General features: G+C 41.2%; 1 protein-coding gene across 1 annotated transcript; it reads left to right on the top strand.

Annotated features, from left to right (window-relative positions):
- Positions 1–320: 320 nt before the first annotated feature.
- On the top strand, positions 321–21199 carry mier2 (mesoderm induction early response 1, family member 2). The gene is made up of 13 exons (XM_049588718.1): positions 321–395; positions 1484–1649; positions 5736–5849; positions 5998–6109; positions 7033–7112; positions 7516–7585; positions 9421–9572; positions 9762–9843; positions 14468–14562; positions 14696–14826; positions 16746–16897; positions 17551–17653; positions 18914–21199. The coding sequence occupies exons 2-13, from the start codon at positions 1623–1625 to the stop codon at positions 19365–19367; spliced, it is 1572 nt and encodes a 523-aa protein (XP_049444675.1). The 5' UTR covers positions 321–395; positions 1484–1622; the 3' UTR covers positions 19368–21199.
- The last annotated feature ends 4385 nt before the right edge of the window (positions 21200–25584 follow it).

Genomic DNA, 25584 nt, shown 5'->3' with positions numbered 1-25584 from the left:
GGGGATATAAGTATCAGTGTTAAACCTGTAGTTTTGCAGAGACTAAGATTTGTAGTCTTTAAAGGAGGGAATGACCATTTGCATAATTTAAACCTGAGTTGTAGTTTTACCTTCTTTTGAAGTTAGTTTTTAAAACACTGCACACAAGAGCACACTTTAAAAACTGAAACGAAAGTAGGAGGGAGATTTTTATGAACAAAAGGGACATTTTAAAATGCCAGCTGTCATATGAGACAAAAATAAGCTAATAATTTGGAAGTATTCGTTATAACTGTGAGTGAGCAGCAGCACAGTCGCTGTTGCTGAATCGTTGCGGCAATAAACAGTTGAGCTGTACAGAGCAGACCTACAACATCCGGGCAATACTCAGCTTGCGCAGAAACGGAATGGCGGAGGTAAGTGAGCGAAAACGAGGAATGTAACGACTCAAATGATACAAAAACCGGCCCGAATTTAACACTTGTGTCACTCCGTATTACACACAAGAGTGTGGACGGTTTCTCCGGCCGGTGAACGCCGGCTGAAAGAGGGCTACGGGGGCTTTTTAACCGGGAAGCGGAGGGAGAAATGGAGAACCTCTCCGGCGTATCGCCTCTCTCCGCGTTCTTAGCTTTAAAGAGCCATTCCCTCCGCCTTGATAGTAAATCCGTAGAAAACAATAGGGAGCCCGGCGGGGTCTAACACGGTGGTGCTGATCAGGTGCGCCCCGGCGACGGAGTGGACTGAGTGAAAAAGTTGGGAGAGATGTCACGACTTCGCGGCGGTAAACTCCGACAGTCTCTTTCGGAAATATTCACAACTAGTTATTTCCTTCTCGTGCTGCTCACTAAGCCGAGGAGAGGAAGAGACGTTCAGCACCAGTCACAGGAAAGCGCCCGTGGTCACACAGACAGCACCCGATGGGCTGGGAGAGGCACACTGGACTTTTGCAACTTATTTACTCAGGACTTGTGTCTGTAGGGGTTTAATGTAATTCAGTGACCAGGGTAGGGCTGCTTACATCCTCTCACACCCTGCTCTGGAGCAAGTTTTTCACTTCTGTATGAAACTCTTCTGTGGCCTCAACTTGCATGTCTTCATCAAAGACACATGTCCCACTTTGACTTGCTCTTTTAGCTCAAAGCCTGTACTGGAAACATGCTGACACAGGAAAATGTGATGTAAAAACTGTCAGCTGTTTTGATTTTAGGAGGTATATTCCATTACTGCAATCCCCAAAACCCAAATCTGTAGAGTTTGAGATTATTCTGCATGAGATTAAGTTACAAGTGAATTGCAGACTCTTTAAATGCTGCTTATAAGTCTCATAAGTTACAAAAAGGTGGTTTAAATGTCAAGAGTCAGCTGATCTGTAATGGGATGAGCCAGGATCAGTCACTATGTGATCCCTCATGTTGTGCACGAATGTCATGGGCGCACAGAGGAATGTGCTGCCATGTTACAGTGCATCCACATGATGTTGAATGTCCTTTTGTGTCTGCAGGTGGGCGACAAGCCCCTGAAGATAATAAGCGTGGAGGTCGTGGCCTAGTGGAGAGTGGACCAGGTACAGTGATGAAGGCCCTCAGCAGGAGAAGCAGAAACCCTAACTGGCCTTAGAGAAGTCGGAGAACTTTCGCCCCATGAAGATGGCAGCGCAGTCCCACACTGTACGGTCAAGTTCAGCCATGTCCGCACATGTTAAAGTTAGTTGCTGTGTGAAAGCCACCATCTGTTTTACAGGATAATTTTCTGCATCACCTACACACCTACTGTCACAGTATTCTTATTCTGACTACTGAAAATGGTGACTGAAAACACTGAAAAATGTAATTAATGGAGTTAATATTGACTGTTGTGTTTTTGAAGTTGCTTTTAAATTGAACTAAATTAGGTTTACAAGATATATAGATATAGATATAAAAGAAATAAGTCAGCCAGAGGTTTTCATGCAACTTTTTCTGTACTGAAGTTGCACCGGTGCCATTTACAGTACATGTTTCATAACCACCTGACAGTGCATTTATGCCATAACAGTTAACTGACCCCTAAAAAAACACAACAACAACAAACAAAAGAGCTCCACACTTCACATAGCATCATATTTTTTTGTGTGTAATGTGAAAACAGCAGCAGCAGTTAAAGCTGGAGTAGGCAAGAATCTGGAAAAGGCAGAATTTGAAAATACACCCTCTTGCACCTCACCTCTCTGTCCTGATCCCCTTCCAAGCAGAAGGGAGACAGCGGGTGAAGCGTCTTGATTTCGGCCAGCACAAGCCAACAGCATCGGTCAGCAGCAGCGCTGAGTCTAACCTGTGTAACGGCAGCAACAGAAAAATGCTGATCTGGCGGCAAGTTGGGGCGGTCTGGTCCCCCTGAGTTGGAGTTTGCACTGGCTGGCCATTGAATCAGGATTTTACCGACAGGACATGCACCTGCATCTGCATTTATAGAACAACTAATGGGAACTCCCTCTTTTTAAAATGACCTGTGATTGTCCAGAGTCTTTTGTCACTGCCTAGATTTTCTAGTTTCTGAAAACACAGCCAAGAGGAGGCGTAAAAGTTTAGTTTTCTCCAAGTCCGCTTGAATTACAACATGCTCAAAGTTTGTTATGGGATTTTTTTGCCCAGTGACACTAAAATGAAACTGCCTACCTCAGCTTTACCATTTAAGATTATAGATTTGTTTCTTACACCTTCCTATGGCCTTTGTCACAAAATGCAACGTTAACCATCTTTTCCAATTTGGCAAACGTGGCTAAACAGAGTATTAATTAGTCATCTTCCTAAATTGCATGCATCAGAACAAACCTCCTCTGGAAACCATGCTTAGGAAATTATATTAAACATACAGCTCTTGATTTTCACATCTGCCTTAACAATCCAAATCTGACTGATAGGAAAAGAGCTGTTCTGGGTTTTACTCTGCAAAGATTTTGAGATAGCATTTTGGAAATGTTTTACCTGTTTGATTATGACTCTGCAAACTGAATGGGAGCCATGGAGATTTTTTGGCAAAAGAGGAAAGATGCCCAGAGTGTCGATGACATCATTGAACTGATGAGGCTTTAATCTCGGGAAATGAGATTCATGGGAATACACGTCCAAATTATTTCCTGTTACTTTAGAAATATAATAACAGAAAAAGTGGAAAACTAGATACATTGTAGGCATAAACCAAATATGCTGATATGTACAAAAAATTGTATCACTACAGAAATACATAAGTCCTTTACATGAGTTCTTTAATCCTCCAGTGTGGATACACTACACAGAGTCGGCAGAGATGCAAAACCTTTTGGCCCACCAAATTCATCCATTGAAGGCTTTACCATCTAAATCAGGCTAACACGACATGATCTGCCATCAGCTCCGGTAGAAAGACTTCAAAAGACTGAACAATTAAGAGCAGATATAGAATCCATCTCAACTTAACACAGTAGAATAACTTTAAAAAGTTACTTGCAATAACAAATGCAAAATTTGTTGTATATAACTTCCATGTGGCTGTTTTCAGCAGACGGATTACAGGCAAATAACTCTGCATTTCATATTCCTCTCAGCTATAGCTAAATTTAAGTTGCATATGAAGTTTTTTTTTAATTTAATGAATAATTTTTGGGCTTTTTTGCCTTCATTATAGTGCAGCTGGAGACTGACAGGAAAGTGGGAACAGAGAGGGGGAATGACATGTAGCAAAGGACTGCAGGTTGGAATCCAACCTAGGTTGCTGCAAAGTACTCAGCCTGTATAGAGCGCCCACTGTGCCAGATCAGCTAAAGGTCGCCCACATATGAAGTTTATGTTACTTTTATTCTAATATACAGTACAGGCCAAAAGTTTGGACACACCTTCTCATTCAATGCGTTTTCTTTATTTTCATGACTATTTACATTGTAGATTCTCACTGAAGGCATCAAAACTATGAATGAACACATGTGGAGTTATGTACTTAACAAAAAAAGGTGAAATAACTGAAAACATGTTTTATATTCTAGTTTCTTCAAAATAGCCACCCTTTGCTCTGATTACTGCTTTGCACACTCTTGGCATTCTCTCCATGAGCTTCAAGAGGTAGTCACCTGAAATGGTTTCCACTTCACAGGTGTGCCTTATCAGGGTTAATTAGTGGAATTTCTTGCTTTATCAATGGGGTTGGGACCATCAGTTGTGTTGTGCAGAAGTCAGGTTAATACACAGCCGACAGCCCTATTGGACAACTGTTAAAATTCATATTATGGCAAGAACCAATCAGCTAACTAAAGAAAAACCAGTGGCCATCATTACTTTAAGAAATGAAGGTCAGTCAGTCTGGAAAATTGCAAAAACTTTAAATGTGTCCCCAAGTGGAGTCGAAAAAACCATCAAGAGCTACAGAAAACTGGCACACATGAGGACCGACCCAGGAAAGGAAGACCAAGAGTCACCTCTGCTTCTGAGGATAAGTTCATCCGAGTCACCAGCCTCAGAAATGGCAAGTTAACAGCAGCTCAGATCAGAGACCAGATGAATGCCACACAGAGTTCTAGCAGCAGACCCATCTCTAGAACAACTGTTAAGAGGAGACTGCGCGAATCAGGCCTTCATGGTCAAATAGCTGCTAGGAAACCACTGCTAAGGAGAGGCAACAAGCAGAAGAGATTTGTTTGGGCCAAGAAACACAAGGAATGGACATTAGACCAGTGGAAATCTGTGCTTTGGTCTGATGAGTCCAAATTTGAGATCTTTGGTTCCAACCGCTGTGTCTTTGTGAGACGCAGAAAAGGTGAACGGATGGATTCCACATGCCTGGTTCCCACTGTGAAGCATGGAGGAGGAGGTGTGATGGTGTGGGGGGGTTTTGCTGGTGACACTGTTGGAGATTTATTCAAAATTGAAGGCACACTGAACCAGCATGGCTACCACAGCATCCTGCAGCGACATGCCATCCCATCCGGTTTGCGTTTAGTTGGACGATCATTTATTTTTCAACAGGACAATGACCCCAAACACACCTCCAGGCTGTGTAAGGGCTATTTGACCAAGAAGGAGAGTGATGGAGTGCTGCGGCAGATGACCTGGCCTCCACAGTCACCGGACCTGAACCCAATCGAGATGGTTTGGGGTGAGCTGGACCGCAGAGTGAAGGCAAAGGGGCCAACAAGTGCTAAACAACTCTGGGAACTCCTTCAAGACTGTTGGAAAACCATTTCAGGTGACTACCTCTTGAAGCTCATGGAGAGAATGCCAAGAGTGTGCAAAGCAGTAATCAGAGCAAAGGGTGGCTATTTTGAAGAAACTAGAATATAAAACATGTTTTCAGTTATTTCACCTTTTTTTGTTAAGTACATAACTCCACATGTGTTCATTCATAGTTTTGATGCCTTCAGTGAGAATCTACAATGTAAATAGTCATGAAAATAAAGAAAACGCATTGAATGAGAAGGTGCGTCCAAACTTTTGGCCTGTACTGTAGATTAACATAAGTGATGTTATTGTGGCTTAATGATTGATAATACCACTCAATAATACACTAAAGCAGTCAGGCTGGGAACCCTAAGGTTTATTTTCTCCTTGTTGCATTTAGTGTTGCTTGAAATATGACCAGTGTGTTTTGACTGCAGCTGAAGTCATAACTTAAAAACAAGTCTGTTTCACAGGACTCCTGGGATTGTGTGCTCCTGCTCTTGAAACAATTTTTTTTTCTAAGAAATATGTAATTAACCAAATCATCTCCCTCTACCTGCTGATGTCTCTCTCTGTAACTCTCTGTAGGCCAGTGAGCTTCCTTTGGAGGAGCTGCTGGCTCTGTACGGCTACACAGTGTCAGATCCAGAGAAGGAGACCTGTCACATGGCTGCCAGCCTGCCAGGCATGACACTGGACAAGGTGAGATGCAATGCCAAGAATGCAGAGAATTAGAGAACAGTTAAATTCTAAAATATTATATACTAATATATTTATCAGTGTAATCTGTGTTCTTTGCCGTGCTATTGCTATAATGTGCAGCCCTATTATTCTTAATTGTTTTGTCCAGGATCAGATAACTGAGGATCTCTTTCCTGGGGAGGAGGAAGAAGAATCATCAGCAGATGATCTCACCCCCTCAGTCACCTCAAACACCTCAGATCTGCTCCGCCGCCTCCAAGGTAAAGCACATAGACATTTATTTACACACGACCGTATGACTTTTTAGATTATCTCAACAAAGAAAAGGTAGAAAATGGAGGTTCAGCTTCATAAATTAAACTCCCATATGCACACTCACGGCCTTTTTCTGATGAAACTGTGGAGCTGCACTGAAAGAAAGGATCGTCCCTACAGCCTTTGTTTTTGGTGGAATATTTTCTCATACTTTAATTTTAATTCAGTGCTTTGCTGAGACTGCACCATGTTACTTACAGCCAGGCGGTACACTTCAATAACATGACATGTCAGAGTTTATAATGTCAGGAAATTACATGAAAGCTTCGATTTATTTATTTCTGTATAACGTAGTATGGGTATGGCAGCATGCACTGCATGATGTGTCTCTTTCTGTATGACTGAACGATGTCAAAGACACTCAAACATTTATGAATTGAGGGAGTTTAAATATATTTACTTGCCCCTGGTAGTGATCGTATTGATGCTGAGTCCACAAAATATAATGAAAACCAAATATATGACAGGTACGCCGCTTTTGTCTCCGCTAGATTAACTGAGCACACAGTTTCTCTAAAGGTAAAATGGAGGGGGGCTTTGTTCCTCTTTGCTTCCTTTCTGGTCACTGCTTTAACCTGAATTATATTCTTTATTGATTTATTGCACTTTTCATTTTTATTTTATTGTGTGTGTTTCACTTGAGATTGGGATTTGCTCATTGAATAATGGTTAATATTGAACAAAAGAATGAAACAAATCTTAACTTTGAAATGCTGTTTAAAAAAGTTATATTGATGGATTTGACTTTAAGGTAGTTCAGTATTAAATTAAAACACAAAGGCCTGATAAATGAGTTCAACATTTTAAAATGGATCATAACATCCACATGGATTTGCCTGACACTCCTGTCTGATGTTTTGTCTCTCAGGTGGAGACAAAGACACATTAGTCAGCTCATCCGATGAGGACTCTGACGATGCCTCTATTCCCTCCAATGAAGAGCACAAGGTACGTCACTGAGGGCAATAACACACATCTCCTGACCACTTCAGACAGCACGTTACACAAAGCAAATGACAAAAGATTATGTCTGTTTTACATTGACAGCCCCAATAGCTGTACACATCCTTTCTTTTTGCTATACTGCTACATAAACTCATTTCTTCCTTTATCATTGAGTATAATTCATGTACTGTATGAATATCCAATATTAAATTCCCAAGACCACTCAGCTGGACAAACTGAACCCAGGACCATTAGCCAGTAGCCAGTAATATGTTGGCTTTGATTGTATTGTCAAGTTGGCAGATCTTCCCGAAGAACCCTACCACACAGCAGCATGTCAGCCTTTATGAGCATATATGACCCATTTCAGCGCTGTGACAGACTATGTGTTTGATTTCATTCTCAGGAGATCATGGTTGGCTCTAAGTATCAGGCAAAAATCCCTCCACTCAGTTCATATACCTACCAGGAGAGAGGTAAGCAACAGAAAAGACCTTGCGTTGCTGGAGTCAGGGCATGTGTCCACATGTTGTTTTTCTTTGGTAGAGAAGCAGTGGTGGGGTGCTGGGAAATGCATCATCCTAGGGCCTCCTAAAAAAGCACTCCCAGTGCTTTTATTTAATGATGCACTATGTGAGGATGTGTGGGCGATATGGCCCTAAAATACCACAATATGTCAGGGTGTTTTTGCAATAACAGTATTATTGATGATATGACAAATTAGTCCAAAAAGTTTCTGTGATTATTTCAAGAAAATAGAATTGCATGCAATATAAGTGATATAGTTTTATATGTTAAACTGTAACAGTTTGCCCCTTAAGTTTTTAGTAAAAACAAACAATAATTATCTCTCATTTCTTTTGTTTGTAAACAACAACAGTAACTCAGACTGAGATTCAGATTCTTTATACAGTATTTATAGTTCAACAAAATAAAATCAACCACAAATTACACATTTAAACAGCTCCTAAAAACAAAAAAATATACCCTGGGATCTATATATATAAATCAACAGGTGATTCCCTTCTTTTTTTAGCAAAAACCTAAATGATTGAGTAGTTTATTTTCCCACCTGGACCTTTATGCTCTGCCATTTCTCCTCTAATCATCACGCTGTAACCTGTGACAGGCTGTTATGACACCACAACTATTGCACATTCGCACATATGTAGTTTTTCATCGAGCTGTGAACGTCACGTAGGTTTACATTATCAAAGGTTTATGACAAAATTACTTGATGACACCGATTCCTGTTTGCGCACGGCGGGAGAGAGAGAGAGAGAGGAGACTGTGCTGCTACCAGAGGAGCCGCTGACTGAGTTCCCTCTGATCGGTAACTCACTAAAAGAGTCTGAGAGGTTCAGAGCTGTTCATAAAACATTCAGGACGCCACAGTTTATTCCACACTACTGAATCTGCTCCTCTTTTTGGAACCACCGCGGCGTCGGTAATGATTTTGCTTTCAGCCATGCTTGTTGTTGCCATGGGTAACAGTATGACATCAGTATGTCAACAATCCAAAATATCAGTATCACAGTATGAATTTTTCATATCATATTAAAAATTATACCAGTATTATCATGAGTGAGATGATTTGGCACACCCCTATATGTGAGGATTTTGTTTCTATGACAACAATATTTTGACATTAGATATTAGCTAGGTAGCTAACAGAGGGCTGACTACACAGTTAACTTAGAACACCAGCGGTGATAAAGCACACTCATCAGCGACATTTGGTGTCCAGCGAAACTGCTCCCATAAATTAGATTTTCTGTCTCTGTGTGATCATTTCTGACTCACAGCTCTGGTCAGACAGTAGTTAAAGGAGTGGCAGGGACAACACCAGCGCCTTTTGAAAAGTTCAGAGATTTTCAATTCGAGGTGCTCAGAACGACCTCACAAGAAAGCTGGAGCATGCTGAAAAAAGCACTAGATGTAGTGATTTTTCCCTAGGCTGCCACATGTGCTCTCTCCTGGTTGGAAACTATTAAAAAAAGACGCTGGGGCTCAAAAGAAAGTGCTTTGTGGACACATGCCATTAGAGACAAGTTAAACTGCCATTTTATAAAGATTAAGTCTAACACGTTGTATGACATAATGATTAAAGCACCTCTGTGTAGAATTTGACAAAAAAATCTGATATTGGCAGCTCCCACTGAAGCTATCAAAGCAGACACTGCCAAACACATCTAAATGCAACTTCACCGTCTCCTTTTCTGTCTCTTAATCAGTTGTCTCTTCCTCCTCCCCTTTCCAACCTCTCATCTTGTTGCTCTGCTGCTTCCACTGCATTTCCTTGATCCTCTAGCCTGCATCAGTGAGGACCAGCTGCTGTGGAGGCCAGGTGTTCTGCCTGTGCAGGAAGTAGAAGAGTTCTTGCTGAATGCACAGAGAACCTACGGTCAGGAGGGGGCGGCATACACACAAACACACGGGGACACTGTCCGAGACAACCAACAGGTAGAGGAACTTTAAATTACATCCCAGAAGACACTGTTAATTATGTTAAGTGTGTATGTAAGTGTGTGTCTGTGCTCTCAACTGTAGGTACATGTCTTTACTGCCCACCTACACTACTGAAGGACCATTAAGAAATGCACTAAGCATTCTGACCCATTTCACTTATCCTCCTTTTCTCTTGACCCTCAGGCACTGTATGAACTAGTGAAATGCAACTTTAATGCAGAAGAGGCACTGAGACGATTGCGCTTCAATGTGAAAGTGTTCAGTGGTAAGAACTGTCATCATACCTGCTATTAAACTTATTTATCTTCCACTTAAAATCATGACAAACATAATAGCTGATAAAATATCTCTCAAAGTGTAAAATAGTTTAATGTTATCTGATTAAATTTGCCAGTGTTTATAGTGTCAGTATATTTCTTAACATTTCTTAGTTACATTTCACAGCTGTAGCACAAATGAAATCCCTGCTCGCTTCCCTGAACAAGGATAAACTGTAACTCAGTGATTCCCATAGCGGGGAGGTGTGCCTCCTCTGGGATCGCTGGCACTGAAGAGAGACTATAGCGTACTGTGTTTCCAAATATTAGCATCAGCCAAAATATTTGAGATGCAGTTGGGAGACTTGACATCCAGAGCACAAGCCCTTGTATTTCTTCAGAGAAAAAATTTAGCCTGAGGCCACAGGGGGTCTTAAAGGGATACTTTGCCGATAACTGTGGATGCTACGCGTAAATGAACTGTGGTAAACTTCCCTCCATCTTACTGACACCCAGATCTCCCTGCTCCTTTCCCAGCTCAAATCTGCTGGATGATGCAAAATGTGTCATCAAACAGATTTTCGCTGGCTCTAGGGCTGTTGCTCAAACTACAGACTGTCCTTTTGCATTTTTTGCATGCCCGCCACCACAGACACAAAAAGTATAAAAGCGGATTGAGACAGAGACCCGCATTCATTCATTCATAATCTGTAACCGCTTATCCTGTTAGAGGTCGCGGGGGGGCTGGAGCCTATCCCAGCTGACATTGGTGAGAGGCGGGGTACACTCCGGACAGGTCACCAGACTGTCACAGGGCTGACGCAAAGAGACAGACAACTATTCACACTCACATTCACACCCATGGGCACATTAGTCACCAGTTAATGTAACGTGCATGTTTTTGGACTGTGGGAGGAGGCTGGAGTACCCCGAGAAAACCCACACTAATGCTCTTGCTGAGAGGTAACAATGCTAACCACTGCATCGCCGTGCCGCCTTAAAACCAGGCAGTGCTAATCAATGATATATATATATATATATATCAATTATTAACCAAGATTCTGGTACTGTACTGCCTATTACTCAACTAAAATGTTTTTAGAAACATATTTTAGTGCACAGTTTGGCTGTAGTAGTAGAATTTGTGAACAAGAAGTGGGCGCCATACTGTTTCCTGTTTTGTAAAAATGCAGTCTGAAAATACTGAGATCAAATTGTAAACTAAGCAGTGTTGATGAAATATGAAACAAGATTATGTTACTGTGTTGTCTATTTCTAGTCTAAAATGTTTTCAAAAACAAATTTTAACTCACTGTTTAACTGTAATTTGAGATTGTTTGTTACCGGTTGGCAGCCATATTGTTTCCTGTGGAAAAACCCACCAGTGGGAGCATTTATTGGTCCGCTGCAGCGCAGTGCATTCTCGTAGTAGGTTTTCTGTCTCTTGAGCAAAAGCAAATGCCACAGCCCTCTATTTCTTTGGTCATGTAGCACTAATTTTAAAAGTATTTGCTTCTTTCTATTGCATAGACAACCCAGATCTATGAAAAGACCATCTTTCCAGCAGTTAAATACTTCCTTAGCACCCTTAGTTGTATTATTTGCACTGTCTGTTGAAGCTTAATGGATCTTTAGAAAGATAGCAAAACTCACAAAATGATTTTCCGAGATTCATGTGACTATGGCTTAGCTGTTGTTTCCGAACCATGGACAGGGCTGTTTGACGTGTGTAGATTTGGCGCTGTCCGTAGTACTGAAATGGAGCAGAAAAGATTGATAGACAGAAAGACAGACAGAACATGTCACTTAGTTCGTTTGATCACACAGAGAATGGTACATAAATTAAAAATATATTGAGTGCTCTGCCCCCTTGCAGTTTTTAACAGCCCCCTCAGTCACCTCATCTCGGCCCCTAGCCTGGATAAACTACAAAACTGTCATTCCCACAAAGAGAGCCTACCAAGTCTTATGGGGTATAAAGCAACGTGCGACAAAAGCCGAGTCAGTCCTTACTCCAGCTGTTGATGTGGTTTAAAACCGAAAGCTATCCCTCAGTCAGAAAGCAGCATTGCATATACTATGGGTTAAGGTGTATTATGGGTTGTATTATGGGTTTTTTATGCAAAAATAATAAGGAGCAACTTGTCAGCAAAAATCAGAAACAGATGAATGGATAAACGGATAAAGTAACTGACAGGAGCAAAGACCTGTTTTTTGATACCTGTGTCAGATTTGTTGATGCAGATGTTGTGAAGGAGGATTACTGTGGGTTTTAATCTCACAACTTTGAAAGAATCTGATCTGAAACTGCAGTCAGGGGACACATTGTATTATATAAAGAGTGACACCAGCTGAGTCCGGAGTTGAGCTATGTAATGACAAAGTGTAGGATGAGATTATATTCTTCTTGGAAAATTAAAGCAATGAACTTACTCAAAAGTGCTATTTCAGAAACTCCTTCCACACACCTTCCACAGCTTGTACATAAAATCATATTCTTCACAAAGAAACAATACATTTGGGGGCAATGAATAAAAGTGGAAACCATAGACTCATTTGGGAGCTAATCATTGAGGTCAGTAAACAGCAGGACCCATATCTGAGCCCTACAAAAACGCACCATGACGTCACCCATTGGTTTGTGGCCTGCCATCTTGAAGCCTCGAGTTGCCATCTTTTTTTTTTGGAGCATGTATTACTCATGTAAAGTTGGGCATTATGGGGATTTGCTCTGTTTTGGAGCCAGCCTCAAGTGGTCGTACGTGAACTGCAGTTTTTGGCACTTCAGCACTGGCTTCATTTTTCAGCCTCAGAGGTTGCCAATTTGTCTCCTACTCTCTATAACAAGTGTACCTGGTGATTTAACCCCATGGGCCCGAACGACGCATAGTGCGTCCAAATTCACACCTGTTCTTCTCTATGGATTTTCTCCGCCACGCATATCACTTGAAACAACGGGACCGTAGCTTTCCGACAAGACCAAGCACTTGTCGGTAGTCCATTGTTTTCACAGCGAAAAAAAATGATAAAGTTACACTAAATTTATGTATAACAAAGCTTTCATACAGCTTTGCACACACATTACTCTTGGATGGATTACTTGCAAATGCAGGGTCGCACAGAAATACCACACATCACATGAACGTGCAGGAGCAGAGCTTTCCAGTGATACCACACACATCATTGTGCTGTCATCCCATCACGCTGTAAATCCAGATCAATTGTCTACAAAATAAAAACCTGACGAATTTCTTTACAATCCATGATACAGATCTTATCAGTCACTTCATATAGTGAGGAATATCGTATCTTACCACGTCTTAGGCTTGTGTGTGTTTCTCCCTGTCTATCCACATTTGTAGTCCGGCTTCCAAGATGCAAATATCTCCATACTATCCAGTTGACACTCCATCAAACTTTGTATGACAAGACCAGCCACTTCACCTTTGCGCACCCAGACAACTGCAGCCTAATTATGCATGCATGACAGGGCAGTAGTCACCATATACATTGAGGGGGACATGCCCCCCCCCCAGTACCCAAAATGTCCCCCCAATATATAACTAAAACTGAAAAACAAATATTATCTTGGAGGACATCATTGCACTTGGTGGACTTTTTTTCTATGATCTTAGATGTAAATAGGTAAAGCATGTGTATGTAGCCTTTATAATGACTGTGATATGAGCTTAAAAGTAAAGGCAGTAAAAATACCCCAAGAAAGCCTAGGGGCCAATAGGGTTAAACTGGTAAAAACACTGAATAAATCAGTTTCACATTACATGTCAGTGTTTCTCTGATGCTGTTTAGCTTGTCAGAGACCAGCCGCTAACCCAGCACCAGCTAATGCGTGCTCACCTTTTTTCTCCAGTGACTTAACATCAAGACATTCAGGAGGTTGTTACCAGGAGCAAAATTATCCACAGAGGTCTCTTCCTCTCCAAAACAAACAGACCTGGACGATATTAAACCACTAAAGACACTGAATAAAGCAGTTATGTTGAACATCAATGTTTTTCCGATGCTGCTTGTCGCGGAGGGGCTGCTAACTACGTTGGCCAGTGTTTGGTTTGTCCATTCTGGGCCACTGTAGAAAGATGACAATGTAACATGCATTGCACTCTTGTGGACATAATGCGAAAAAAAAAATTCGAATGGTTCGAACCTATGAGTTATTTTTAGAAGGAATATGCGAACGTCATTTTTGAGCAATTTTGACAGCCCTAATAAACAGCTCATTCTAAGTTAACAAAACACAACAATTCTTATTTTCAAGAGATTACACATTAAAGAAAATTGTATTATTGTATTATATTCCATTCCTGCCAACAAACCCCCCTAAGTCCCACACACTGGATCTTTAAGTCTAAGATTTTTGCTGTAGTATGGATAGGGGTGAAAGAAACTGCTCCCTGCTGCCACATTGCATCCAGTTTTTCCTACAGCTGGCTCAATCAGTCAAAACCAGGCACTGAATGGCAACTGAAAGCCCTACTTTGTGATAATCTACAGTATAAAGGTGTTATTGCATTGCATTCATTTAAAAAAAATGTAAAATGAAAGCTTACTATGAAAAACCTGTGCTGGGCTATCTATGAAATAAAATCCTCCCGGTGCTTCCCCTCTCTTTAGAAGAGCTTTGTGCCTGGAGTGAGGAGGAGTGCAGGAGCTTCGAGCACGGCTATCGGGTTTACGGGAAAAACTTCCACCTCATTCAGGCTAATAAGGTGAGTGCTCAGCTGAATCTCTCCTGAGGTTTGATGTTCTAATCTGAGTGATGATCTACCTGCTGTACTCTTTTGAATATTTGATGGGGTGTTTTTTTGTTGCTCAAAAAAGAAGTGTTTTTCACCCCCTCAGGTACGAACGCGCTCTGTCGGGGAGTGTGTGGAGTATTACTACATGTGGAAGAAGTCTGACCGCCATGAGTACTTTACCCAGCAGGCCACCAGGCTGAGCCGCAAGAAGTACAGTCTGCAGTCAGGGAGCATGTGAGTATTACTGAAACACTAATGGCAAGACTTATAGTCTAGTCAAGATAACTGTGTAAGATAAATAAATATACAGTGCTAAAAAAATTAAGGGAACACATAAATCTCACATCAGATCTTGATGAATGAATTATTCAAGTTGAAAATCTTTACCGATGTACACTGTATAATGTGTTGAGAACAAAATGACATAACAACAGTCAGTGGAAACATAAATCATCAACCCACTGAGGGCTGGATTCAAAATCACATTGAATCATGGCAAGTGACTCAGTAGTGTGTACGGCCCTCACATGCCTGTTTGCGCTCCCGGCAGCATCTGGGCATGCTGCTGATGAGTCGGCGGATAGTGTCCTGGGGCATTTCTTCCCAGACCTGGATCAGGGTATGAGTGAGCTCCTGGACAGTCTGTGGGGGTACTTGACCGTGTCGGGTGTCCCATAGGTGCTCAATTATACTTAGGTCAGGGGAATGAGAGGGCCAATCAATGGCGTCAGTGCCTTCATCATCCAGGAAATGCCTACACACTCTGGCCACATGAGGCCGGCCATTGTCTTGCACCAGGAGAAACCCAGGGCCCACTGCACCAGAGTAAGGTCTGACAATCACTCTTTAAGGTTCTATCCCAGTACCTATAACAGCAGTCAGGGTACCGTTGGCTATGACATGAAGGTCTGTGCCATGCTCCAAGGATATGCCACCCCAGACCCACTACCAAACCTGTCATGCCAGATGATGTTACAGGCAGCACAACGTTCACCACGGCATCTCTAGACTCTTCACATGTGCTCAGTGTGAACCTGCTCTCATCTGTGAAGAGAACGGGGCGCAAGTGGTGGACCTGCTAACTCTAGTGTCCTCTGGCGAATGCCAATTGAGCTGCACGGTGCTGGGCTGTGAGCACAGGTCCCACTAGAGGATGTCAGGCCCTCATGCCACCCTCATGGAGTCTGTTTCTGACAGTTTGGTCAGAAGCATGCACACCAGTAGCCTGCTGGAGCTCATATTGTAGGGCTCTGGCTGTGCTCCTCCTGTTCCTCCTTGCATAAAGGAGCAGATACCGGCCCCGCTGCTGGGTTGATGCCCTTGTGTAACAGGCGATCTCCTGATTACTGTGACCATTAAGTGTTCCCTTAATTTTTTTGAGCAGTCTAGTATACACTGAACAAAAATTTAAACACTTTTCTTTTTGCGCCCATTTTTTACAGGTTTACATTAAAGAGCTAAGACTTTTTTTACGCACTCAATAGATATTCCTATAAAACTTTGGTCGCAAATTTGTTAAAATTCATGGTGGATGGTCACAATAAAAGGCCACACTAAAAAACAGACATGATTTGTGAACAGGCTTGTGAGTTCACTCTAATATCTGCAATTCAGTATGCTAAAATCCTAAAATATAAGATCATGGAAAGGAATTAGATGAACTTAAAGGCTGCAAGCCATCTTAAACATATTAAAGATGAGTTTATATTTTCAGTTTTATGTCTCAGAATATGCTTGTATTCTATTTGCCCCTGTTGTGAGGATTTCCTGCGTGTTCTCATCTGAAATTCCCATTAAATCCATAATAGTCTTATTCCAAGAACCTCTCTCAGTAACACCAGAGCATTTTTTAAGCTGTTTATTTATTAATCCCCATTAGTTGTAGCAGTAATCCACTGAGCATCTTATTGTTGAAATATACCCATTGCATTACTTTACGCTAAACCATTACTGCATTAGCCAACTTGTTTTTGTGACCTACCCTGTTGAAGTAATGCCTCTTAACTGGAACCGATACACCACCTCCGCTGGTGACCTCACCCAAATTACAAAATAACGTGAAACGACTGTTTACCAAAAGTACCCCTTATGATTATTAATTACTCTAAGTTTTTTGGAAACTACACTAACAGTGGTTGTGTTGTGTGATGCAGAGAGGATGGAGACCAGGAGGGGGAGGTTGCAGAGCTGGGAAGGGAAGAGAGAAGCAATAATTCCTCAGGCTTGTTGTCTAACAGCTCCATGGGCACTGGACAGCTGCAGTCCCCATTACCTCCCCAGTCGAGCCTGGACCTGGACAAACAAGGTAAACACGCACCTGGTGTGGTGGCTCACATTCTGGAAAGTGTTGCCACAGAAAAGTAAACTTGCTCTTTTATAGAAGACCAACCGAACTAATGGTGAAGCAATTGTCACAGCCAATAATACCCTGAAATATTACTCCCATTATCTCATGTTTACAGCAAGCTTGAAAAATAAGCATATGTACAGTAAGAGCTCAGACAGTTTCCACTCGTTTAATCACAGATTCATTTGAAGTGGGAGCCTGGCACAGAGCACTAAGCTCTACAGTGTGGTGTATACACAGTTTGCCTTCAGTTTGGTTTATACTAATGCTGAGGTTAGAAAGACCATAAACATATATCATATACATACCATGTCAGACATGTTCCAAATCCCATTATTTTCTGCTATCCATCATGTGTTACATGCAGCTCTATGGATTTCATTTATGTCTGTTGAATGTCTTGTTTTGATTACACGGTTTGCCGTTTATTTTGACATCACATATTCATTATCTTATGTTATGCATCATTTTCACATCTCATCTCCTTTTGTTTTCCCCACTGTTTTCTTGCTCCTTGTGTGTCTTGTGTTGTTGTGTTTGTGGGCGCACGTGTGCATGTCTGTGTCTGTATGTATGTCTGCATGCACACCCGTTGACATGGCGCTCCAGAGGAGGAGGGCCGTCCCCGCCGCAGACGAACTCCCCGCTTTCTCTTAAAGCCATGAACTCGGTCCAGACAGGCCACAGAAAGCAGGCTGGGCCTGCAGGTAAACAAGCCGAGAGGAGAGAATTACAGAGAGAGAATATGGATAAAGTGGTGATCGGGAACAGATCTCATTAACTTTTCTGTGGTAGATGATCAAACTGTAATTAGAGCCTAAAGGTAAAGGGCTGTTGTATGGAGGGGTGCAGGAATGAGTCAGCGTTTTAGCATTCCCGGTTCTCTCATCTTGTCAGGGGGTTTTTTGAATTGGGTTTTGGTCAGATGTCTGTGGTTAACAAAAGCTTGAGAGACTTATGATTCATGTTTTGTTCTACAACATAAAATATGTCAGTAAATGCCCCACTTGTGAACTTTGAAATTGGAATGATTTGAAATGTACAAAAATAGTCCTAAAATAACTGGCTTGATAAAGATAAATTACAAGAACAACCATCAGTTCACTTAAGTGGAATCCTAAAGCGCAAAAGCCCTTCATAAAGAGGGGGAGGGGAGGGGAGGGGCGGTGCGATGCGATGCGATGCGTCTGCTTATATGCTATCAATCATAAACAATTTGCCACAGAGCTTATTTTCTACAAAAATCCAATAGACTTTTTGACAAGGGAACCAGTGTGAAGCTAACATCCATATCGACCGACAAAAATCCCTGTGGCACTCTATATGGCCCCAAAGCCTCCTCAGTCTATTCAGTAGATGCCACTAATCATCTAACAGATAATGTCAGACATATTGAGTTATTTCAGAATGAATTCAGACTTTGCCCTCTTCACTTTTGTATGTATTCAAAATTCAGTCAAGTAAAAAAGTCACTTGCACTTACTTAGCAAGTTTACAGTTTGTTGTAAAGACTGTGGTGCATTTTGACAGCTTACACACAAACACAATACAACGTGTAAAGACTTTAAAATGCAAGTCAACAAAACAAAATAAAATGATCATGCATATGGCTCTCATGCTGAATGATTAAACAGGTCAATTATTCAAATAAATGAGGCAAGAGAGGGAAACTCAAAAGGCCTTATGCAAATTAAAAATGATATGGGTTAATTTAAGAGCCACTTTAATGCCCGCTTCTGTCAATTACTTACAGAGCTAAAGAGAAACTCACTGACGCCATAATCTGCAGTTTAAATCAGTCATAGTGCAACAGTCCTATTGAATTTTAATCTCAGTACCATAAAGTGGAATAAATATCTTTTGAAGTCGCTGTATGAATGAATTTAAAACATACAGTATGTGAGCATTGATGGAATAAGTAAAGCAAGTTCAAACATTTTTGTTTATCTGTCATCCTTTGAACTGCATCTGTCCAGATGGTGAGCTGGTGATGGGGCTGTCAGACCTGTGCGGTGACGGATGTCCTCAGCAGCTGTTTGGCTGTCCCTTCTCTCTCCCGCCCATGGACGACCTGCGGGATGCTGGCTCAGGCAGTTGTTGTCCCTCAGCTCTAGTCCAGCTCCAGTCCCAGCCCTCCCCTCAGAGCTCCCAGTGGGCCGGCAGCAGCCCTCCATCCTGCCACGACGACCATCGCCTCCAAGGCTCCTGTTTTTACCAGCTCCACATGTGCGGTGGACCTTTTGTCTCCGAGGGCCCTGACTGTGTTGCGGCAGGCGGCGGGACTGGCTCCCCCCACGGGCTGCAGGTGGAATTCAGCCTGCCGTCTGCCTCGCCTCCCTCGTCCTCTGTCCTCCCATCACACTTCCAAACTTTCAGCAGCCTGCTGCACCCCTCTCCCGTCCAGCATCCCCGCTCTCTCACACAGTGAAGGGACAAGGGGAAATCAAAACTGAGTGGTACTCTTCACGGTTTGGCCTGTGTCGAGGTCTTTGATCGGTGTTGGTATTTACACCGGGCTCGATGAAACCAGGAAATAAAGTGCATTTACTTAACTTTGTGAAAAAATGGACCTACTGCCTGTGTTGGTCGGTTACTCGTCTGTCTGAACCCCTTTTTATATCGAGACACTTGATCCTGACATGCCCATTGTGGAATGACGAGTGTTAATCACGACTTTCAGGTGTTGATTATGTGTTTATTAACCTTTTATTACCACAACCTGCACCAGGACTGTGATTGGCTATGATTAATACTTGTGAAAGCACAGTGCAGGTGACGGAAACTGCAACGACCCTGCAAACAAACCAGAAGCAAGTGTCTAGCAGTCCTTTTCTTTTAAAAAAACAGATCAATGATTGACAATGTTAACCACTGTTTCTTTGTTTTCTTATTTATCAGGATGGAAAAGTTTAACTGCAGTGAGAGCCAGCAGTAACATGATTTTTAGGTATGTTCTGCATATTGTTAGAACTTTTGCTGCTGCAGCCGTTTCAGATCTGTTTCTGGTGAGTGCCAGGGTGACATGGTCGCTGGAAGTCTGACCACAGAGTAAAATCTGTCCCTTCAATCTCAGATTCTTTTATGTAAACATTAATTCTCAATTAAGTCTGTAATTGGCACTCCCTTTTTGGCTCCTCGTGTCGGTTTTGTTTGCACTTCCAGCCTCCTCCTGTCTGAAAACATTTGGCGGAAGAGTCAATCTCACTCAAGAATTTTGTTTAAATATGAAGAGCTGAAATTAAATGACATTTTCTGAGGTTGAGATTTGGACATGTTTGGAGAAAAAGGAGCTCAATTCTTTTTTTGCAGGTTTTATTTTTTGTTTTGCTTTTGTGGAAATTTTCATCCTTGTTCTGTTTTTGAAGATTTGCATAGAGATTTATAAAGGTGCAGTGCTTTGTCATCATTTCTGATCACCGTTTCTATCATGTTGAATATTTATTACCATCAAGAGCCTGTTTGACCTGCAGAATAGGTAAAAAAAAATAAAATTTGTATATGTAAAATGTACATGCGGACGTTGGTAAGTCACTGAATGCATCACACTTTCTCAGGTTCTGCAACTTTGATGATTTACGAGACCATTAATCAGTGAGAGTCAGTCACTGTCACTGAACAGGTGTGATACAAACAGATCAGACAGGACTGTAAAAAAAAGTAAAGACACATCTTGCTGCTGTAACAGTAAAACACTTGTAATGATGGATGTTGGGGTCCAAAGATCATCCTAGTATGGTATTTAACAGCTCTGGCATCTTTTGCTTGCCTTTTAAATCCAAGGAACATTGCGTCTGAACAAGTGTGAACAGAGTGTCAGAGGGGTTCCAAGGCAAGAGAATGAAGGTGCTGAGTCACTGCCTTTTATTAATTCTTTACTTGTATTTTATAGCAGTTTATATATTGCTTCTGTTAAATTTGTTTATAATTATATTTTGAGAAAAAACAACAACAAAAAAGAGTGAAATATTAAAATGAATTACCATTGTATTCATTATTTTACAAAAATGATCTAATACCTGCACTTTTTTTTAATGCGATCACCAGTGTCATATAAACAGGGAGACTATTGAGAGTCATTATATGTTTTAAAGTTTCTTTACAAATAAGTTGTAATTTTTTTGCAATTAATCTAAAGGTAAAACTGTGGATCCAGAAAAGATGTCTGTGCCTTAGTTGGCCAGTAGTAATACCAAAATACTGACCCGAAAATTTATAATTTTCTCACAGAAAAAAAGGCATTGATGTTGGCAAAGGACACCATTATTGACCTAATATTCTACCGTGATGTCAGACACACACATCTCATTATAAGGAGCAAGAAATGTTGGGAATATTGAGAGGAAAACTGAGTGTTGAAAATGGGAAATAGAAAATGGGATATTTTTTTTTAACCCTCTTATGATAATCATAAACGAAACTGCTTTCAAATAAACATAAAAAACACACTATAACTACTATTTGAATGTTATTTTTAAAGCTATAGTGCGTAACTTCTGTCGTCTCCCAGCGGATAATGCGTTATTACAACTAATAAGCCGGTGGCACTTCCATGTACACAGAGTAACACTCGCCACACACCATACACAGAGTAACACTCGCTTCACACTGTGTACACAATGCTACACAACGTGGCGAACACCAGGCTGCTAACATTACATTACGTTCATAGCACCATTTCCAAGAAAATAATAAAGTACTAGGTCCAGTACATGTAACAGCAACACATACTACTCATAATATAATTATAAACCAAGTCACTTATCCAACAGCAGCAAGGCAACATCCGTGTCTGCCCTCAGCCCAATTTCTTCCTTCAGGGCTCTCCACCGAAGAAACGCGACGCCAATACAAATCCTTGTTTGCCTTCTCCGTCGGTCACTTTCCTTCTTTGCTAATAGACCTTCAGCCGAACGTCCAGACTTTTTCTTTGTGGTAGGATCCACTTCTGAACCGTGTCTCAGCCGCTTCTCCACCATGTTGCTTTCTCTTTCTACCTGCGCTCTACCTCTTGCTATGACACTCTCCGCTCTTCCTCCCCCTCCCTTCTTGTTGTGAGGAAGCATTTCCTGTGCGCCAGCGTGGGAATGTCGCCGGTCGACACGCAAACTAAATATGATACATATTGAAAAATACCGCGCGATGTTAGAGGAGCCGATAGGCTTAATCAGTATTGTGTCATCTCCTCTAGTAGTGGCTTGGGTGAAACGGACATTTACGGACCTGTAGAAGTTACGCACTATAGCTTTAAATATGTATTCAGAGATACTTCTGTCACTACTGGGACTCCATACACAACGTGATGTAGCGTCTATCAACATTTTAACAAACCCCAGAAGATGGTGCCATCCGTCTGCTGAACATGATGGAAGCAGAGTCTTTAGCATTGAGGTGCAGTGACGACTGACCACAGATGGACAGCAAAGTGAATTATACTAGTGTGTACAAGTTGTTTGAGAAGTTACTTTGGATGTCACGTCCACCAGTTGTTACCCATTCCACCTGACAGGAATGACCACCAATAAAAATAAATAAATGAAAAACCTTTTACAGCATTTTAAGGTAAGATTTTAATAGCCTTTAGGCCTACCAAAACATATAGGCTCCTAGAATCACTTAGTTTTGCCATGGATAGATCTCAATTAGAGCTTGCTACATTTAGTCATCACAGTTAAACCTAATATAATATAGGCTTCTAAATCTAAAATCTCTTGTCACAAGAGGTTTTTCTTGAAATAAAATGCATGGATTTAACCAACCAGCCCACCCAATGCAATAACATCAGAAAGGCTGTAACAACATGAAGCTACTGTTTCAAAATCAAAGAATACATTTATTAATTTATTAATTTTTAATTTACATTCTTGCCTATTTTCTGTTGTCAAGAACTCCCTCTGTTTCTATTGACAAAGATTGTAAGTGACTATTAGCCTGGAAATCCAGACCCAAATCTAGAAAGATTTACAGTCTGGTCATTAGTAATGAAAACGTCCTTCTTGCAAAGGAAAGATTCGAGCGCCGTCTTCTGTTCCTCTTTTAGAGAAAAAGCCAAGTCTAACTCGTTCACTGTAGCGGCCAAAGCTGTTTCAAACAACTGGTGTTCATCCGTTGCCATTTTGCAATGTTTACTGACTGATTTCAGACTTTGTTGTCGCATGTCGTCATCTGTTTAGCTCGCCTATATCAGATACACCGATGTGATTGGTGCAGCTTGGTTTCATGGGCATAGGTAATGAGCATCATTACTGATTGCCAGAGTGACTCGCTGAGCAAATTCAAATTGTGCTCTCGTGAGAACTCTGGATTTCCAGGGTACGTGACTATCAGGTTGTTGTCCTTATTTGTTAAACTGAAAGTAATGGGAGTGTACCCATTTTGAGAACATGTAGTCTGACTCTGTAGCCATCTGAGTTATTGAATTTCTGCAACTGGATTCTTAGGGGGATATTTTTTTCTGGTGGCATCAAATGTTTTTAGAGGTCCGTTAGGGTGTGTATGTTGGCAGAAAAGATATATAATATTCATAACTATGTTTCATTAGTTTATAATCACCTGAAAATCAGAACAGTTGTGTTTTTGTTACTTTAGAATGAGCTGTTGATATCTTTGTACAAAGCAGGTCGTCTTCCACCATGTCTTTCTACAGTAGCCCAGAATGGACAAACCAAACACTGGCTCTAGATAGGGCCATTTGCCTTTTCACATTTTTGCATCTGCCACCATAGTACTACACACTGGGCACACAGTTGGTTGCAATCTGCAACCTCACCACTAGATGCCACTAAATCCCACACATCAGACCTTTAAGGCTGTCACGAGTTGAAGCCTTTAAACAGCTGATAGAGTCAAAACTGATGACTTACCCACTGTTAGTTCTTTTGACCGCATCTGTTGATGGACAACTGTGTAAATTATGTTTTTGGTTACAGTCAGGTGTAATTATTCCTGAGACACATTTACCAATGAAAAACATCTTTGCTCTTTTGTGCTTGCACTTAGTGAGTCACTGCTGCTGAGTGAAAACTCAAACATTCATATTTTGTAAACACACTTAGCAGCTGTTGTTGTCAATATCTGTCTTTAGAATAACTGATTGTGCAGTGAGCTGATGTATATTTAGCAAATGCTACCTCCATAAATGACTGTGTGCTCAATTTTAAAGTGACCTATTTACATCACATCTTTCCACACTGTTGGCCGCTGCAGCAATACGTGATTGTTGCCCACAGGCACTGCACTAATAGCCAAGATAAAAGTCTTGAGTGCTCACCTCCCCTTCCTGTAGCTCCCTGCTGACTTCCTGAAGCCAAAGTTCCTCCTTTAAAACAACAGTGAAGCTACTGCATGCCAATGTACAGTATCCAATACAATATTTATTTATTTAAATCAATCATCCAGTGATTAATCTTTCACTCATATTTGTTTGAAATGCTGCCAGAAATGCTGTTGTGTGCTCAACACTGTCACGACAGGAAGGAATCCATTTCCCACCATTTCTCTAAACTATCCAAACAGTTACTGTGAGTTATTCTTTTTTTTTATTATTATTTTTACTGTAACAGACATATTTAGCTTTGTTCTAGTGAAACAGCACGCAAATTTAAAAAAAAAGAAATTGAATGTTACTGTTTTTGAAAGTACATTTTCAGAGGTATTCTTAAATTAACAACAACACAAACATACTGATATATTTTATTTTAGAAAGACACTCTGCAAGTATTGTTAGCTTTACAGAACATTCTTAAAAATAGAGGACTTTTCAGTCAGTTTATAGGCTGTGGTGAGGATGGAAATATCCAAATGTGGCAATATTATAACACTGGTAGCTCTGCAAACTTAAGCTTGACTTTAATTACCCATACATAGCATTTATTTGTGTTCTTGTACTGTCTACATATAGTGTATCCCACCCTGACTTCACCCTGACTCTTGTTTAACCAGTGAAGCTTTACATGCTGTCTGATCTCAGACCAGTTGGAGATAAACCCTGATGTTTGGAGCTGCAGCAGCATAAACCTGTAAACTCTGCTCTAACCCACGAGAAGATCTGCACTGGTTTTGTGGAGCACCAACTACAATGGAGCTCAGATAATCATTTGATGTCTTCAAATCAATGAAAAGAAGTTATGGCATAAAGGCTTTAAATTTGTTCATTTGTCCTCTGCAATGTGTTTCTTTAAGCCATGGGCCCAGACAGTGGAGAGTTGTCCCTCAATCACCTGCAGGGTAAAGACTCTCTGAAGTGACTCTGCATGCTGCCTCAGCCCATATACTTAGAGGGAGTATATTATTTTCAATTACAAGTATGACTATGATATTTACCCCAAATAATCCCACGATTAGCAGTATCTGAAATGTCTGCGACCATGTTGTCCATGAAATAAATCATTCAGTAAATGACAGTATGTTATCAATTTTCAGTTACAGCCACTTTTGAATATCAAATTAAAAGTGTCCTGTTTGTCCTGTCATAGTATCTGATACTGGTTTTGAGTCACCAGCTCACATTACATGAGAATTATCTGACTCTGATAAGTTCATTTGTTGCAGCACATTTATCACTCTTGTCACCCACTTCCTGTGAGCTGCACCACCTCTCCCACCTTTTCCTTTGCGTCCTCTCTTCTGCTGGTTCTGGCGCCCTCTAC

Source organism: Epinephelus fuscoguttatus, linkage group LG10 (genome assembly GCF_011397635.1).
Source record: "Epinephelus fuscoguttatus linkage group LG10, E.fuscoguttatus.final_Chr_v1".
Classification (NCBI taxonomy): domain Eukaryota; kingdom Metazoa; phylum Chordata; class Actinopteri; order Perciformes; family Serranidae; genus Epinephelus; species Epinephelus fuscoguttatus.
Note: the sequence above shows the minus strand (reverse complement) of the source record. Positions and strands in the feature narration are given on the sequence as shown.

Excerpts from the sequence above, each read along its gene's own strand:
- mier2 (XM_049588718.1), top strand. The coding sequence starts at position 1,623 with ATGAAGATGGCAGCGCAGTCCCACACT. Across the intron at positions 7,113-7,515 it reads CCTCCAATGAAGAGCACAAG|GAGATCATGGTTGGCTCTAA; the intron begins GTACGTCACTGA and ends TTTCATTCTCAG. Across the intron at positions 17,654-18,913 it reads GCTGGGCCTGCAGGTAAACA|AGATGGTGAGCTGGTGATGG; the intron begins AGCCGAGAGGAG and ends CTGCATCTGTCC.